Raw genomic sequence first — 18,065 nt, forward strand, 5'->3', positions numbered from 1 at the left:
GATTTTATTTATTTATGTGAAAGGTAGAGTTACAGACAGAGAGAAGAAGAGACAGAGAGAAAAGTCTTCTGGATGCAATGGCTGGAGCTGAGCCAATCTAAAGCCAGGAACCAGGAGCTTCTTCTGGGTCTACTATGCAGATGCAGAGTCCCAAGCACTTGGACTATCTTCCAATGCTTTCCCAGGCTGTAAGCAGAGAGCAGGATCAGAGGATCAGAAGAGGAGCAGCCAGGACACAAACCAACATCCATTTGGGATGCAGGCGCCACAGGCAGAGACTTAGCCCATAGCCAGCCCAACACAGCAGCTTTTATAAGGTGCATTTCTATTATACATTTTATAAATGGGGAACCATAAGCTTGAGGGTATTATTATTATTATTATTATCATTATCTATGCCTATATAAAACTTTCTAGGACTTCCATAATGTATATTGGCTTTATACATCAGTTAATGGGATACCAAGCGGCATTTTTCAAGAATGAAATAACAGATCAGAATTTAACTTCAGGAAGTGTGTAAAGGATGCATTGTGAAAGAGGGGAAAAAAGGTAGTGAAGATAATTAGATGTCACCTGCAACTTTCCACAACAAAGTTATTAAAGCAAGAACTTCCAGGGACCAATGCTGTGTCATAGTAGGTTAAACCTACATCTGCAGCACTAGCATCCCATATGGGTGCCAGTTCAAGTCGTAGCTGTTCCACTTCTGATCCAGCTGCCTGCTTATGGCCTGGGAAAGCAGTGAAAGATGGCCCAAGTGCTTGGGCCCCAAGCTCCTGGCTCCTGGCTTCAGATTGGTCCAGCTCCAGCCTTTGCACCCATTTGGGGATTGAACCAGCAGATGGAAGACCTCCCTCTCTGCCTCTCTGTCTCTCAAATAAATAAGTGAATCTTTTTTTTTTTTTTAAGGACTTCTGGAATAGCAACAAATGAAGCTGTAGGTGTTCTTGTGCATTTAACATACATTATGTAGTTCCATCAACTACCTCAAATGTTTTCAATTGCCATATTTAAAATTAGTCTTAGAAGAGGAAGGAAATGAAATTCCAAAATTTGTTATTTAATCAATGATATGATTAAAATTTGGGACACCACAGGTATAAACCCAAAGATATGCTTAATACTGAGGTCAATGAGGAAGCTGTTATAGCATGATACTGCGGTAAAGTGGACATCTGACCGCTGAAACAAATCAAAGGGTTCTTAAATAGACCCAGCATATATAGTGATGTGATTCACAGCAGAGGGACAAGTCACGCGGTGTGGTTAGAGGAGAGGCTTCTCAATACCTGGTGCTGGATTAAGTACATAGGAGAAAAAATAGGATCTTGATTGTTATCTATCACTATACTAAAAAAAAATCAACTCTTAAGTTCCTTGTAGGTACAAATGTGAAAAGTGAAATTATAAAGCTTCAACAAGATAGAATAGGATAATATTTTCATGACCTTGGAGTCTTTTAAGATTTTTCAAAGAATACATCAAAAAGCACTTCAACAAGAAAAAAAAAAAAACTTTAAACAAAGAGTACTTTTGTTCAGCACAAACACCGTTAAGAGAGTGAAAATAAAAGTTACACAATGGGAAAAGATGTTTACAACATAACATACTAATATTTTAAAAAATTTCATATCCAAAATACCTTAAGAACTCTTACAAATCAATAATAAACAAGTCAGCCAACACAAGTGAATAAAAAGCTTTGAGTTGGCAGTTAAAAGATGCAAACACAAGATCCAGTTAACATATGAAAAAGTACTCAATAGCATCAGCTATCTAAAACTGCACATTAAAAGCACAATGATAAAGTATTATCACATCCCCTAGAATGACTGAAAATTTAAAACTAACACTTTGTACTAATTGTTGGCAAAGACATGTAACAAGGGAACTCACAGACAGTCCTGAGGAATGTTAATTGGTACAAGTCCCTGGAAAAATGATTTGGCCATATCTACAAAGCTAAATATATGCATACCTCATAAACCATCAATTCCATTGCTAGTTATTTACCCTTGTGCTGATTCTGGGGCCACAGCAGAGAGCTGGACTGGAAGAGGAGCAACCGGGACTAGTACCCAGCACCCCAACCAGGACTAGAACCTGGGGTGCCGGCGCCACAGGCAGAGGATTATCCAAGTGACCCAGGGCACCAGCCTGGTTCTTTTCTTGTAGGAGATTGTCCTGTTCACTGCAGAGTGTTTTACAGCATTCCTGGCCTCTATTAGTTAGTGCTAGCATCACCCTCAGAGTTCTGAAAACCAAAAATGTCTCTAGACATGACCAAAGGTCACTGCAGGTGGTGGTTGGGGGAGTGGGGAGGAAATCACCTTTGCTGGAGAACCAGTGTTCTACAGATACCCATATTGGAATACTAATAAGTTTTAGTTCCTTTGAATTTCTTTAGTATTCTCTAAACAGTTTTTTGTTGGTGTTACTTTTGGCTTCACCTACTTAGTATTTTTTAATCATAAATAGAAAAAAGAATTAATTTTTGTGAGATCATTTTGTCGTTGTACAAAGATTCCTTTGTGAATTCCGTTCCAAAATAAGTCAAATAAAGAGTGCTGCATTTTTAGTTCAAGAAATGTGTGTAGAGTAGCTTGTTTCCCATTGCATTGATTATACAGAGATGTTTAACAAATATGTTTATTTAGCATTGAATTAAAAGTTTCCTCCAAAGTAACATAATATAAAATGAATATTGAAAGTATTTTCTAAGAGCTTCCAATATTTAGGATCCAGTAAAATAAATATTTGATTTTTGGCTTAATGCATACATTTGACAAACTAAAAAAGTTACTTGACTATTATAAATAATAATTTACATAATTAATAGTAGACATAAAGGACGCTATATTTTGTTATGACATTATTTCCAACATTTACAGTAGGACATCTCAGACAAAAATCTTCCAATATTAAACTGCAATTTATATATCTGCTTCCAGGGTTACCTCTCTGTGGCACATCAGGTTGGTGTAGACATGGATGATGGGTGGCCTGGGGTGAAAGAATCCTGACTCTGACACCTTCACTGAACATTAGGTAAAATGATTTGTTAAGGTCATGTAAAACATAATTTTTTCATTCCTTTAAAGGATATAATTTGAATTTTCATATTTATGATTTCTCAAATCTCAAACATTCTCCATTCTGCCACCTAATCCAATTTTTGCTTTAAAATGTATTTTCAAATAATTAGAGTCTATCAGAGTACTTAAAAAATTTTGAGGAAAAAATGGATTTAAAGGAAAGTGTGCATTTTCCATACACTTTTCAAAGCACCTTCATACATTTGAAATTTGTAATTTGCCTAGCACAGATGTTAGGAAACAGAAGAACCTCGGAGTTCACCTGTTACATGGCTGCCGCTGCTAGGAATTCTGGCGATGGAGGAGCATATGTGGAGGATCAGTTCTGGGGAGAAGCCAGGTGTAACTCAGCTTAAATAACCAACCTTCTTATAAGAACTGTCTTCTAAGGGCAACCCATCAGAGACATGAAGACACCCCCACTGGCCTACCTCCTAGCCACCAAAATTAGATCAAATCTCAACCCTAATCTGTCATCCATTAGCATTAGTCCATTAACTGTTATTGTTAAGATTTTGAGGCTTAACCATCTGCGTGAGTTTGGGGAGCCAAGTCCTGTTTGGTCCTTAACATTGACTCCCTGGATTGTGCTAGGTAGTATAATCCACATGCATTTGTGTCTTCCCAAAAAAACATCTGAACAAGCCCTAGTTAAAGCTAAACGCAAGAGGAAAGCTACTTTTCCAGTGTGTGTAAAATTTAAAGTAGATGATCCTAAATTAAGGGCTCACTTTACAACTCTTTATAATTAAAAAGAAGTCTTGAGTTCAGGTGAAAACCCAAAGATCTTTCTCATCAGGCAGTTTTCTAGAACCAGAGATAGTGCGTCCCCTACTCCTGTTAAAGTAGAAAGGAAATGCATTTTTTAAGGATTTTTTTTTTTTTTTATTTGAAAGAGTTGAGAGAGAGAGAGCGTGTGAGCTTCTTTCTGCTGGTTTACTCCCAAGTGGCTGCAACACAAATGGTTGAACCAGGATGAAACCAGGAGCCAAGAGCCTCATCCAGGTCTCCCACAGGGGTAGCAGGAGCCCAAGCATTTGGGCCATCTTCTGCTGCTTTTTCCAGGCCATTAGAAAGGAGCTGGAACTGAAGTGGAGCAGCCAGGCCACAAACCGGTGCCTGTATGAGATGGCAGCATTGGAGGAAGTATCTTTACCACAATGCCGGCCACAGGAAAATGTATTTTAAGTCTATGAGTTACTAAGATGATTTTCTGTTAACTTCCTGCCATTGAGTGTACACTCAGCTTTGACTTGCATAGCATCTCGAAATCCTCCACTGGATGCTGTGTAGGTTGCTGTTCGCTACTGCATACAAGTGAAAGTTACATAAGAGTAATTTCTTTTTTAAAAAAGATTTATTTGTTTTATTTGAAAGTCAGAGTTACAGAGAGAAGAGGAGAGAGAGAGAGATATTCCATCCCCTGATTCACTCCCCAGTTGGCAGTAATGGCCGGTGCTGGGCCAGTTCGAACCCAGGAGACAGTAGCTTCATTCAGGTCTCCCAAGTGGGTTGCAAGACCCCAAGTACTTGGGACAGCCTCCACTGCTTTTCTCATGCCATTAAGAAGGAGCTGGATTGGAAGTGGAGCAGCTGGGACACAAACCAGAATTCATATTTGATGTCTGCATTGTTTTGTCCATTATGCCACAAGGCTGGCCCCAAGAATAATTTCTGTTATCACCTGATTGATCCACCCAAATTGGAATTGAAAGTTTGATTCCTTTTTAGATTTATTAAAATTTTTATTAGACTTAACATCTATTTTTAACTTACTCCCTGTTTTAAATGACACTCATAACTTTGGAGAATAAAAGGAATATAATAGTATTCAAACAGATGCCCTCAATGTTCTAGAAAACTGATGCACATAAAATGTCAAGAAGGCATTAATAAGGAACTTGGTTTTCATGTGCATAGAATTTCTTCTTAAAGATTTTGGGTATCTCTGATACAAAACTCATTCAAGGCTACTGGATATTCTTCAAATTCCTCAAAACTAGGAAATGAATGTGGAGGTTCCATGGTTAGATCTTTAAGATGTTGGTTATCTGAACAGCTCTATAACTATTTCCTGGGATGTCAGTGAAACAGCCCAATCCCTCACCTTGACAATGACCAATCCCTAAATTACTAGCCTGTTAGAATGAACATGCGTAAGACAGATCTAAAGAAGTACTACATCAGAAGTTACACATTACTGACTTACAGTTAATAATTATGTGAAGGCTTCAATTTATCTAAAAAAACAAACTCAATACTATATTCTTATTCCTTACCATTGTAATACTAATGGGTAATCCCACACCTGAATATAAATGTTCTGTTATACATCATATGTCTATTTGAGTCATCACAAATCTTTATGAGAAAGATATTCATACTCCATCTTACAAATTAAAATGAAGTTCAAAGAAATAAAGTCTGATATTACCCAGTTAAACTTGGCTAGCAGCCAAGATGAAAATCATGTCTTTTAACCTTTCTCTCTGTCTCTCTCTCTCTCTCTCACTGTCCACTCTGCCTATCGAAAGAAAGAAAGAAAGAAAGAAAAAAAGAAAGAAAGAAAGAAAGAGAAAGAGAAAGAAAATCATGTCTTTTGATGGTAAAGCTTATTTTTCTTCCACATGAGTAAAATGATAACTAAGGAAAAAATTAATCAGTATCTAAGCCATTTTTTGGTAAATAGTATCTATTTATGAGAGAGGGAGCTCCCAATTGGTTCACCCCCAAATATATGCAATGGCCAAGACTTGGCCAGGCCAAAACTGGGAGCTGAGAACTCAATCCAGGTCGGTACATAGGTGGCAGGAATCTAAATGCCTGAGACATCACCACTGCCTCTCTACATTACAGAGCTAGGTGTAAAACTCAGGTTCTTGGATATGGATCATCAGTGTTTTAACTCATGGCTGTCTGAATTCATGCCTTAACCTCTGGGCTGAACGCCTGCCCCTTGAAGTCATTTTTAGTCTGTTTATCTATGATAGCTTCTGCTTCTGCCAATGATTGGTACTAATTAAAGAATACATGAAAGGTATGCTTTATGTAAAAATAAGACCAGTAAAATAAAGGAAAGACTGGAATGAGAGCTAATCATATGAACTGCAATATGCTCAGAGATAATTACTTTAAAATTTGTGTTCAGGTTGTAAAAAAATACATATCTTCATCTTAAAACTTAAAAGAGAAATGTATAGATGAACATAATCATCCTAATCACACAGTTTGCAGAAGATAACTTTTTTACTACATACTTTTGCAATTAAAATTATACATTACTATATATATGTATATATACTTGTATATGTAATATATGTATGATATGCATATGTATGTATGACTATACATATATATATACATGCACACACACATATATGCAATCTATAAAACTTCTGTTAAAAGTCATACTATATATGTTTGTGAGCTGTTTGATTAGTCTACAAATTTCATACCTACTTATTCATAAAATAGTGTTCCATGGACATTAAATTTTATGTCTATAATTTTATAATGTCATTACATTTTTTATGCTGATTTCTGTTTTTGCTATACATTATTATAAAATACATTACTATTATCTTGCTTTTTTAATATTCACAATTTCAGAGATACAGCCTCACAATGAATTTGCATACACACACATATACACACACATACATCTTTTAGATAGATAGTCAATTTAATTCCAAAATGGGTTATGTAATAGAGGCCTTTCGATTTAGCAATACTACATATTCCTTGAATACCATCACAAATTTTTGCTACCACCACAATTGTAAAGAACTAAAATTACAATTTCTTCACCTTTGCCATTATATATTATGATTATATGCAAGTACTAATTTTATTTGTATTGTTGAATATTCAGTTCATGTATATCACTCATTTTCTATTGAAGACCCTGTTTGTTTTTTTCATTAACATGTTCATGTGATATTTTAAGACTATTAGTCCTTTTCCATCTGTTGTGCATATTAAAAATAGTTTCGATGTTATTGTCTTTTGTCTACGGTATTTTCTGCCATACAAATAATTATAGCTTATTTTTATATTCCTTTATAAAGACCTTTTTTCAGACTACGAGCACACTAAAGATATAATAACGTTTGTCTTTTACCAGTATATCATTTTGTGTATTAGATTTTTATCTAGTGTGAATTGTGTGCTTATGTTGTTTTGTACACTTATGTTATTCTCTCTGATCTACTTTGGGGACTTCATGTTTTCTTTTGCAGATATGAATGTTGTAACTCTTATTATTCATTTCTGTATTTTAAAGTGCAAGGATAATTTATTTGGCTTAAAATTTTAAATAACATTTTTGAAAGTCCCTCTTCATCACCATCCCCTTACTTAAGATTTGGTATGCATCATTCATTGCCTTGTTGAACAATGCTATATTGCAGTTTCTCTGGGTAGAAGGAGCACTCAGACTTGTTTCTGAAATTAGTTTCACCAGCATAAGTCACAGCCTGACTTTATTCTTTGCTGAACTGGAGGGCAAACTGTCCCAGGGACCCTCCAATCACATACTTGTATAGTTTCCTGTTGCACTTTGTGTTCTGGGGCTGTTCAATAAGAACAAGCTAGCAAAAAACTAGCTATGACATTTACTCCAGGTGGCAGTGACCACACATATGCCTATGTGTCACTTTTCTAATTTTACTGAGGCATAATTGGTAAAGCATGAATTTTTAAGGGTTATGATTTGATAATTTGATGTACATATAGATGGTCAATGATTACCACATTACATATCCATTGCTTCACCTAGTGTGATTTTTCTTTAAAGATGTGTTTATTTATTTGAAGGGCAGAGTCACAGAAAGAGGCAGAGAGAGAGGGAGAGAGAGGTCTTCCTTTTGCTGGTTCACTCCCCAGATGGCTGCAATGACCGGAGCTGCGCTGATCCAAAGCCAGGAGCCAGGAGCTTCCTCCAGGTCTCCCACGCAGGTGCAGGGGCCCAAGGACTTGGGCCATCTTCTACTGCTTTCCCAGTCCATAGCAGAGAGCTGGATTGGAAGAGGAGCAGCTATGACTTGAATTGGCGCCTGTATGGGATGCCAACGTTGCAGACCGGGGCTTTAACCCACTGCTCTATAGTGTCAGCCCCCAGCTAGTGTGATTTTTAAAATAATTTTTAGTTTTATGATGTTTCTCTCAGTAATCCTTTGATATACTTAAGCACTTTGGTTTCTTGAATTTGTGTTAAATGTGAGATTTTCTTTTTAGGGAGATATTTCATAAGCAAATAATCCAGAAACCTGAGAAAATAATCTGTCACTTCCATTTAAACTAAAATCTCTTCATTAGTCCCCTCACCTGTTGAACAGAATTTTATTTTGAATAGTTGTATGTAAAGATTCACCCTGCATATTCCAGAAGGTAATCGAATCTTTGAAGGTAATCGGCATCTTTGTAACCTAGACCTAAAGTGATTTAATGATGTGTTCAAATCACAAAATAACTGGTGGAGAAAGGAGAAATCCAACATGCATACACAATGTAATTGTCTAGTGGGAAGGAATACAGTTTATAATTCCTTACCTCATTTTTTAGGAGATTCTGTAATAATGTAAGAAAATGTCATTATTCTATATTTGTCAACATACAATACAATATCATCTATAACATCATAACTTGGGTTACTAAAAAAGTGAGAAAAGCTTTCAATTAAATATTGTTTCCATTTTAAGGTAATTATGTTCATCTTGTATTTCAAATATTAGAAAGGAAAAGCTATGACTCATTAGAATAAATGTAGACTCTTTATCCTCATCCGTCAATCCATAGGGAGATGGGGGAAAGTTACTTGAAATTTTAACAGTTCTCCTGTTAATTTCTATGCTCACTAAACTGAAAATCAATCTCCAAAGTATTTACTTATATATTTAGTTTTAAAATCTGTGGTAATCATGTCAATAGAGAATAAAAATTGTATTTATTTCATTTTGCAGATAGAGAAGCTAAACAGTTTTCCTAATTTTAGAATAAAATTTAAAAATTTGTTCTTAGATAAGGTAACTACTTTAATATAACATGAAATGTTCTACATATTTGGATATACTTATAGAAACTATTAACTTTTTGTATGCATATTTAGCATCCTTTGAATGATTTAATGTCTTTTTCATAGCAGCATAAAGCTGAATGATCAAAATTTTTTGGAAATTTTAGGATACTGTTTCAAAATACAAACCTTAATCTGATGCTGTTGTCAAACTCAGTTATGTAAAATAACTAAATAAAAGCTACCTTTATTTTTTAAAGTTATTTCTCATGATAATTTTGCCTTCATAAAATATAAATTTTAATTGCATGAGTTAATCTTCAAAAAGTTTATGGAAAGATATATTTAAAAAAATGTATCCTGGTGCAAGAAAAATTTGAAATCCATGCACATGGGAGGCTTTTTAAAAATTCATGCAAAACCCATATTATGAAAAAAAACTGGGCATGGATTTCTTAATTTTTGCACCAATGTAACACCCTTTAATTCCATTTCTATGAACTTTTTTGACATACCCCCGTGTTAATTTATAAAAGTGTAACTCTGAATATATTTTTACTAAGAAAAATTAAGTAATTCAGAAATAGTTAACACATTTTATTAGGTAATATAGCCTTCGTAACATTTCAAGATTTTTAGTGCAGCTGTTTCCAAATCCTTTAAGCCAGAAAGTGAATGATCTTGCATTTTTCTTTGACAGGCTTATGTAGGCAAAGATCTGGAGGAGCAGTTGCGATCTGTGTCCAGCGTGGATGAGCTCATGACTGTGCTATACCCAGAATATTGGAAAATGTACAAATGTCAGCTGAGGAAATCAGGCTGGCAGCACAGTAAAGAACAGCCCAACCTCAACACAAGGACAGAAGAGACAATAAAATTTGCTGCAGCACATTATAATGCAGAAATCTTGAAAAGTAAGTATCATGGCAAAGAAAATGTCTAATAAGTCTCAGACATCAAATTAGTGAAGGTCACCAACCTGGTCCTCTAACATCAGAATTTGTTCTACTGCATATACCTTTAGGGATGAAAATAAAATAAAATAAAGAATTATTTTTAAAATTCAGCATTTTATGATTTCACATTGAGTATTTAAGTAATTTCCTGAAATACATAGTTAGAAATGCATAAATGCATGCTTATTTTTAACCCCACTGTAAAAATTTAATTATATATATAGATGTATTACACAGCATGTGAATTTATTCATTTAAGCATACTGTGTCTTACAAAGTAATTATACATAAGTTTACTCTCTGATTTGGATTTATAAATGCTTTATTTCTCTCAAAGCAAACCCAAATCACTTATGAGAACACTGCTCGTTGCCTTGAAAACTGGCTTAGAGCTGGACTTTTGTAAGGCTGAGCTGTATAGTATAAAGTTTCACAAAAGATGGTGATGCCGCATATAGCGGCATAATATAAATTGGTGGGCTAAGTTTTAAAAATGAATCCCTTCAGTTGCTAGATATTAATCACTATGAAGGTTTGATATTGTAAAATATTTTGGGAACACAAGCAAGCAAACACAATGGCTTCTTGGTTGAATAACCAACAGTTTATGTCCTTTTTTTTTTTTCAAAAATTTTATTTTAGGGAAATATGGGAGACATAAACTAGAACACTTAGGAAGTACATCATATGTAATGCAGTAAAGAGTCAACAGTATTATAGGTAAGCCACTAACTCATTGGAAAGAGAATTCCAAGAGAGCATGAAGGGGGTAGGAAAGTTTGATTTTCCTGAACAAAGTTAGTGTAGGGATGTAAGTCTCAGTTGATGGAACTTGGCCTTGCATTTCACATAGTTATTGTCATTAAATTACCTACTGTTGCGAAATAGCCTGCCTTTAAATGACTTTTGAATAAAGTCCAAAGCCATAGCCATCTTCTCATTTATATCTCAGTTTAAAAAGAAAAATAATATCATTAAATTGGGTTTGAGACCACAAAAATATAGTATCTATTATAGCAAATGAACATAACTCTATTTCTGCATACCTTGTAAATATCTATATACTAAATTCTTATTTTATTAAGTATAAAATGCCAAACATCAGTTTGTAGGATATTAGTGTATTTTTAAGAGAGTGCATTCCTAATTCAGTTTATTATGTGGCTATAGAAATGATTTTCTTAAGAATATATCCTTAGGTGTTCTGTTAAATATTATGTCATAATCCCATTCACAGCACAATTTAGTATTCTATCAACTGTTTCTCTAAATTTCTACTTTTAATTTTAAAATCTGAAATGAAGTATGAGTGGCATACAATTGCTGTGGCCTTTTTTCCCCTTTGGTGGCTTCTATATGACTTACAAACTTCCTATAACTCGACAGGTATTGATAATGAGTGGAGAAAGACTCAATGCATGCCACGTGAGGTGTGTATAGATGTGGGGAAGGAATTTGGAGCAGCAACAAACACCTTCTTTAAACCTCCATGTGTGTCCGTCTACAGATGTGGGGGCTGCTGCAACAGTGAAGGGCAACAGTGCATGAACACCAGCACAAGTTACCTCAGCAAAACGGTAGGTATTCCTTATTTCAGCCATACCTGAGTACCCTTACAACCAGAACCATGAATCAGTGCTTTGTGGTTCTGATGATACAATGTCACAAAGAAAGTAACTGATGCTTTATGAGCTCTGTTCATATTATAGAATCAACACCTAATGAAGAAAATAATAAATATATATATGCATGTATATTCATGTGTTGTTCTTTAAGAATAACATTTTCATTTGCCAGAAAAAAATACTTGTGAATAGTTAAGTTTCATGGATATAGAGGTACAGCACAGATTTCAAATTCAGAGTACATAACTACATTCACATGATCTGTGAAATGGTTGTGTAGAATTGAAAAAAGCCAATATACTGAACAAATGCATTTTGCTGTTTTCAAAAGCAAAAAAATGCCAATGTTAAATTTCAAATACTTTGAGTAAATTGTAAATCCCATTGTATTCATTGTTAAGTATCTAATTAAGGACTAAGGAACTTTTCTGAAGGTTCAGTTTGGATCCGAGGTTTTCAAAGCAGATGCACAGATGGGTGTTGTAGGTCTTCCATGACAGAGGGGTCAGTGCATATAGGGCATGGATATTTGCTGATGATAACCATGAGAGTGTTGTTGGAAATCCTGGATGCCACAGAACCATTTGAGAAGTCCAGTGCTATGGGCTGGGCTATTGCAAACTTCTGCCTGAAAGACAAGACCATGGTTGCCCTAGGCCTAAAGGCTTTTCCAAGTATTTTTGAGAGTTGGACTAAGCATGGGCAATCTGGCTATACTCAGAACTACCCTTTGACCTTTGGAAACAAAAATGAAGTTGTTTGATGCTCGATGTGATTTCCACAAGATGGAATGATAGAAAATTAACATTTGCATTTCATACAAACTTTAGCTGGTCTATATAGTCCCTACTAATAAAAAAAAGTATGGACTCTTTTTTTTTTTAAGCTTTATTTATTTTATTTGAAAGGCAGAGTTACAGAGAGGCAGAGGCGGGGGGGGGGGGCGGGGGGATGGGAGGGTCTTCCATCTGCTGGTTCATTTCCCAAATGGCTGCAATGGCCAGAGCTGAGCCAATCCAAATTCAGGAGCCATGAGCTTCTTCTGGGTTTCCTACATGACCCAAGGACTTGGGCCATCCTCCACTGTTTTCTCAGGCCATAAGCAGAGAGCTGGATCAGAAGTGGAGCAGCCAGGACTCCAATTCTTTCCCTTATGGGATGCTGGCACTGAAGGTGTGGCTTTACCAGCTACACCACAGCAACGGCCCCAAAAGTATGGACTCTTAATGCAATGTACATAGAAATGAAACCTAAGATTGTTGCCTAAATTATTTCAATTGCATTTTCCCATCCAGTTGAAAATTTCTAAAATATTTCCTGTAAAGTATTTTGTTTGTTTCTTAAGATTTGTTTATTCATTTTGAAATTCAGACTTATAGACAGGGAGGGATACACACCCACAAACACACACACACACACAGAGAGAGAGAGAGATTTTATCTGGTTCACTCCCCAAATGGCCACAACAGCCAATGATGGGCCAAGTAGAAGAGCCAAGAGCCAAAAGATTCATCCGCAACTCCCACATGCAGCTTGAACAGCGACTCAAACACTTGGATCATCTTTTGCTAGTTTTTCCAGGCCATTAGCAGGGAGTTGGATCAGAAGCAGAGCATCTGGGACACAGAGCAGTGCCTATGTAGGATGCCTGCGTCAGAGCCAGCAGCTTTATCTACTAGGCCACAATGCCAGCCTCGATCTCTGAGTTTTGAAACACTGTCAAATTATTCAACCCAAATGCATTGCTATTTTTTAAAAAAAATTTTGTATTATTCATACACTTAATGAGTAAACAAACCATTTCAGACACAGAGATTTATAGGAAGAAACAAAAATAAATTTACAGAGTTGAATTTACTCCTCTCCCTTCTGTCTAAACTCTAAAATATATTAAAAGATGATACTTTGGGGTCTTATATTATTGTTATTATTGTATTAAGTAGGGCCATAAGTAATTTATTTTCTAATTATTTCCTGAAAGTGCAGCAAATGATGTACAGCTTATTCTAACACCTATTAGCAAGGAAAACAGTATGACTCTACATATATACATGCCTTTAGAAACTTTGTCAGTAGAATCTTTTGTTATGGGAACATAATTACATTTTTCAGTGCTTAAAAAATTTTGACATTTTAATAGACTAACATATAGCTGTACCATTAGGGCATGACAATACTTGTATTTGGTTCATTTCTGACCCTGAATCTTCACTAACAATCAAAAATTTGTTCACCAAAACAATATACCTTTATAGTGTATATACTACACTGTTCTGAACAAAACTTCACTAATTTAACATGTTCTGCTAGATATCATGGACTCATCACAATCCAGAAGTAAAACAGGATTCTTTAACATCCTATCATGCTTGTACCAAACACTTTTTAATCACATATAAATTCTATATTATATTTCTTTATATGTTCAGATATTCTGCAAAAGTAACATGTTTTTAAAAATTAGTATTAAATGGCCGGCGCCGTGGCTCAATAGGCTAATCCTCCGCCTTGTGGTGCCGGCACACCGGGTTCTAGTCCCGGTCTGGGCACCGGATTCTGTCCCGGTTGCCCCTCTTCCAGACCAGCTCTCTGCTGTGGCCCGGGAGTGCAGTGGAGGATGGCCCAAGTGCTTGGGCCCTGCACCCGCATGGGAGACCAGGAGAAACACCCTGGCTCCTGGCTTCGGATCAGCACGGTGTGCCGGCCACAGCGCTGGCCGCAGCGGCCATTGGGGGATGAACCAATGGAAAAGGAAGACCTTTCTCTCTGTCTCTCTCTCTCTCACTGTCCACTCTGCCTGTCAAAAATTAAAAAAAAAAAAAGAAAAAAATATGTATTTTTGCAGCACTTTTAGTAATGTATATTTTAAAATAATCTGTTAAGTAATATAATGTCTTCTATATTGTATTGTTAATTGAGGTGTTTGATTTAAACTGTTATCAATTTGGCTAATTTTTTAAGAGGTCCAGATACACTAATTGAGCTTTTTCAAAATCTAAATTCTAAATCTCTTTACAAATGGAATGACATGGAATAAACTAAAATGATAGTTTTGCAGATTTCATCAAGACAAATGTATCTAGTGAGAATCCATTAATCATTTCAAAAATATATTATTTGATTTAGTTGTTAGAGGAAATGTTATTTTCAGTGTTCTCATATTGTTAATATGTAGAGTTAAATATTAACTATTATGATGTTGAGATTTTCTTATTTGTTCATATTTTGAAATTCCAGTTATTTGGTTTTAGTCTTTTTTCTTGGTTAAAATTGTTTCCAACTGACAATATTCTAAAGCTCTTTTTAGTTGGTAATTTCTTCTACAAATTATTATGTCTTACTGAGGTAATACAGGGGAAATATTTTAAATGAGTCTTTTAAACTCGTCTATACCCTTATTATTGGAATCTTTTAAAATGTTATGTATTCCAAATTATATCTTCTGTCAGTACTGATGCCCAAATGTTTTGTATAATAGTTCTTCAAAGAAACTCTTTTTCTCTACAATACCAAGCTCACTGCCCCACAAAGCAATAATACCACTATATAAAACACTCTAGTCTTCTACTTCTGGTTCTGGTTCTTCTACCTCTCTTGTTGAGATGTCATTGACACTCCCTCCTCCTCCTCCTCCTCCTCCTCCTTCTTCTTAACAAATCCAATCTATCACCAAATGAAATAATTTTCTCTAGTGTCTTGAATCAAGTATCTTGAATGTGCATACCACTGTCACAGTCCAACGTGCCTCTGATGCCCTTTCCAACTAACAAGAGAGCACCTTCTCTGCTCTCCCTATTTCCATTACCCCTATTTTTTCTTGCCTCTAAATTGCCATTCATGACATTTTGAAAAAAACAGATCTGATGTTACCAGTCTCTAGCATAAAGGCCTGTACATGATTTTCCTACTACTCTGAAAAATAAGACCAAAAGTTTCATCACAGTCTTACCTATCCAGCCAACAGTTTCTGCTTCATCAAGATCTAATGAAACTCTCTGGAACTAACTTTTTGTGCTTCTAATATTCTAAGCTTCCTTCAATTCCTGGAAACCACCGTTTTTCTTCTGTCCCCATTGGTTTGCATACACCTTTAAGTTAACCTGGACTAATGGTTTTCATTTTATCTTTGCTAAGGTACAAATTCTTCAGATTTCAGCTTAAGTGTCAAGTTGCTCAAGGAAGTTCGTGGGCAAGATTTTTGCAGTCTCTGTAGATTAGATCAAGTATTTCTATTTAATTCTTTATAGATCTCATACTTTTCTTCTGTTGCACTTGTAGCTTGTAGTTACATAGAATAAATCATATATGCATTATTATGTGATTAATGTCTCCTCCATAAAAGCAAAAATAGGTCTGTTTTGTTCAGTTTACCACAGTACCTACTACACAGTTTGTGCTTTTTAGATCCACATAAAACCTGCTCTCAGCAGAGCAAATGAAAACATAGACACATCCACAGTGATTTTTTTTCGCAGTTTCAGGAAGTTGATTCTCTGACACCTACCATATCCACCATACCTACCTACTGTAACCTTGAAGATTAATTCCTTTGCCAAACAAAAACACCAAGATCCATTATTTATACTATAAATTATTTCAATATTTTGAAAATATAAATTTCTTTAATGAATAAGAAAGAAAATTCACTTTCCCTCCCCCCATCCTAGGAGTTAATATGAGCAAAAGTGAGAATTCAATTCCTCTTCCAATTGTCCAGCAAATAGATGTGTATTTTATGTTTGGGCGGAGTCGATAACAGGAGTTATCTGTGCTGATTTTTTTTTAGGTACTTAGACTTGAAGTTAATAAAAAATATAGTATTTATGCTTGAGAATTCTTTCTCAGTCCACCTCTTCTGACTCACTATTCTCTGCTTATGTTTCCTCATCTACAGTTTTTGGTTTTTCCCAAACCATTCTCTGCAGTTTAAGCATCTCTTCTGATTTCCATACCACCTACTCAACCATGTGACTTGACTTTCCTCTGGATAAGTCAAAGCTCATCTGCCTCCTACCCTCACTCTAGAGACAAAACCTATTTCTCACCAGCATTGACTAAATAAGCAAGAAGTCAGAGTCCTATTATTTTTCCAGTATTCTTTTCATTTACCCAGTTGTTCAAGCCAAATTATTCTTCCTTTCTCTGAAAGTCCAATTGGTGGTTCTTAATAAATCTATCTGCCAAACCTCTGTAGAACCCAGCATCTTGTTTATCCTGATCTTCTATTTGTTATTGTTGTTAACCTGGACAATTACACTTGGAGCAGCCTAGTAACTCGTGTTATATTTTCACTCTTATTCCCTCCATGCCATTTGCCATGTTTCAGCAGTGGTTGTTTTCTTCTACAAATACTCAATCAAACACTGCTAAAAACTGTTTAGTAACATTGCACTATTGTGACTGAGGCAATAGTCTCTTAGGGTCTTGATATGTTGGTCTTTTCTATTTGGATTGCACAGATCAGCATCTGTTCTGAAGGGTTGGTGCAAATGTTCTAAGTTGTTAACTATATTAAATGACACCCTACTTTTGGATAAAATCCCTTAACATGATACATTGTGGCCTCCATGATCTGACTGCTGTGAAAATCTGTTTTCAATTGCCACTACTATTCTGTTCAAATACCAGTTTCTATCAATACCCAAATTATTTTAGTCTTCAGATAATGTCAGTATCTCTTAGTTCTTCTAGATTATTATAATGCTATACTCTGTCCTTGAGGCATCTTAAAATGATCTGCATATCCCTACTTAAGGAGTTAATTTCTACTCAACTTTAGTCTTAGATATGTGTCACTTCATAACACCCTGCTGTATGTTCCAAGAGCATCCTTTCTTGCTCATATTTTAGCATCACATCCTTACCTGTCTTTAAGATTATCTTATTCCCTCATCCCTAAACTACTCTAAAGCAAAGAGGGTGTTTGGTTATGACATGCAGCATGTCTTTACATAGTAAGCACTTGGAACTGAATTAAATTAATACTTGAATAAAAGGAAATAAATTTGGGTCAAATGTGCAGTTTTGAATATGCTGATTTTGAGGAGTATGGGTGTTATTTAGGTGGAGGAAATACTAGTAAAGGTTGAACATTTATTTCTGTAATTTTAGAAAAGTGATTGAGTATTTAGATATAGATTTTGGGAACTAATCATACCAGTAAACGTTGCTTAAGGCCTGGTATGGTTGTTAATATTTAAAGAATTTTTGCAACAAAAGAGAAGAAGCCATCCCAAAGGCAAGCCAAAATCTATCATGGATAGCCCCATCCATTCCTTTCTTTGATTTTGTAACATTATGTCTTTTTCATACCCATAGAGTCCACTGAGATGTTTTTGTTTGTAGTAAAAACGATTATTTAAATTTGAATTTA

General features: G+C 35.4%; 1 protein-coding gene across 2 annotated transcripts in view; it reads left to right on the forward strand.

Annotated features, from left to right (window-relative positions):
- VEGFC (vascular endothelial growth factor C) overlaps positions 1 to 18,065 on the forward strand; it is a 102,951-nt gene that overhangs the window by 61,901 nt on the left and 22,985 nt on the right. The window contains exons 1-3 of one of the 2 annotated variants that reach the window (XM_062213456.1): positions 2,958 to 3,051; positions 9,812 to 10,025; positions 11,454 to 11,644. In XM_062213456.1, coding sequence (XP_062069440.1) covers positions 9,872 to 10,025; positions 11,454 to 11,644 — 345 coding nt within the window. In that variant the 5' untranslated portion in view covers positions 2,958 to 3,051; positions 9,812 to 9,871. Of the gene's footprint in view, positions 1 to 2,957; positions 3,052 to 9,811; positions 10,026 to 11,453; positions 11,645 to 18,065 lie in introns of those variants that run through there. The other variant, XM_062213455.1, reaches the window with a different exon arrangement.

The sequence above is a fragment of the Lepus europaeus genome, chromosome 16 (genome assembly GCF_033115175.1).
Source record: "Lepus europaeus isolate LE1 chromosome 16, mLepTim1.pri, whole genome shotgun sequence".
In the NCBI taxonomy this organism is placed as follows: Eukaryota; Metazoa; Chordata; class Mammalia; order Lagomorpha; family Leporidae; genus Lepus; species Lepus europaeus.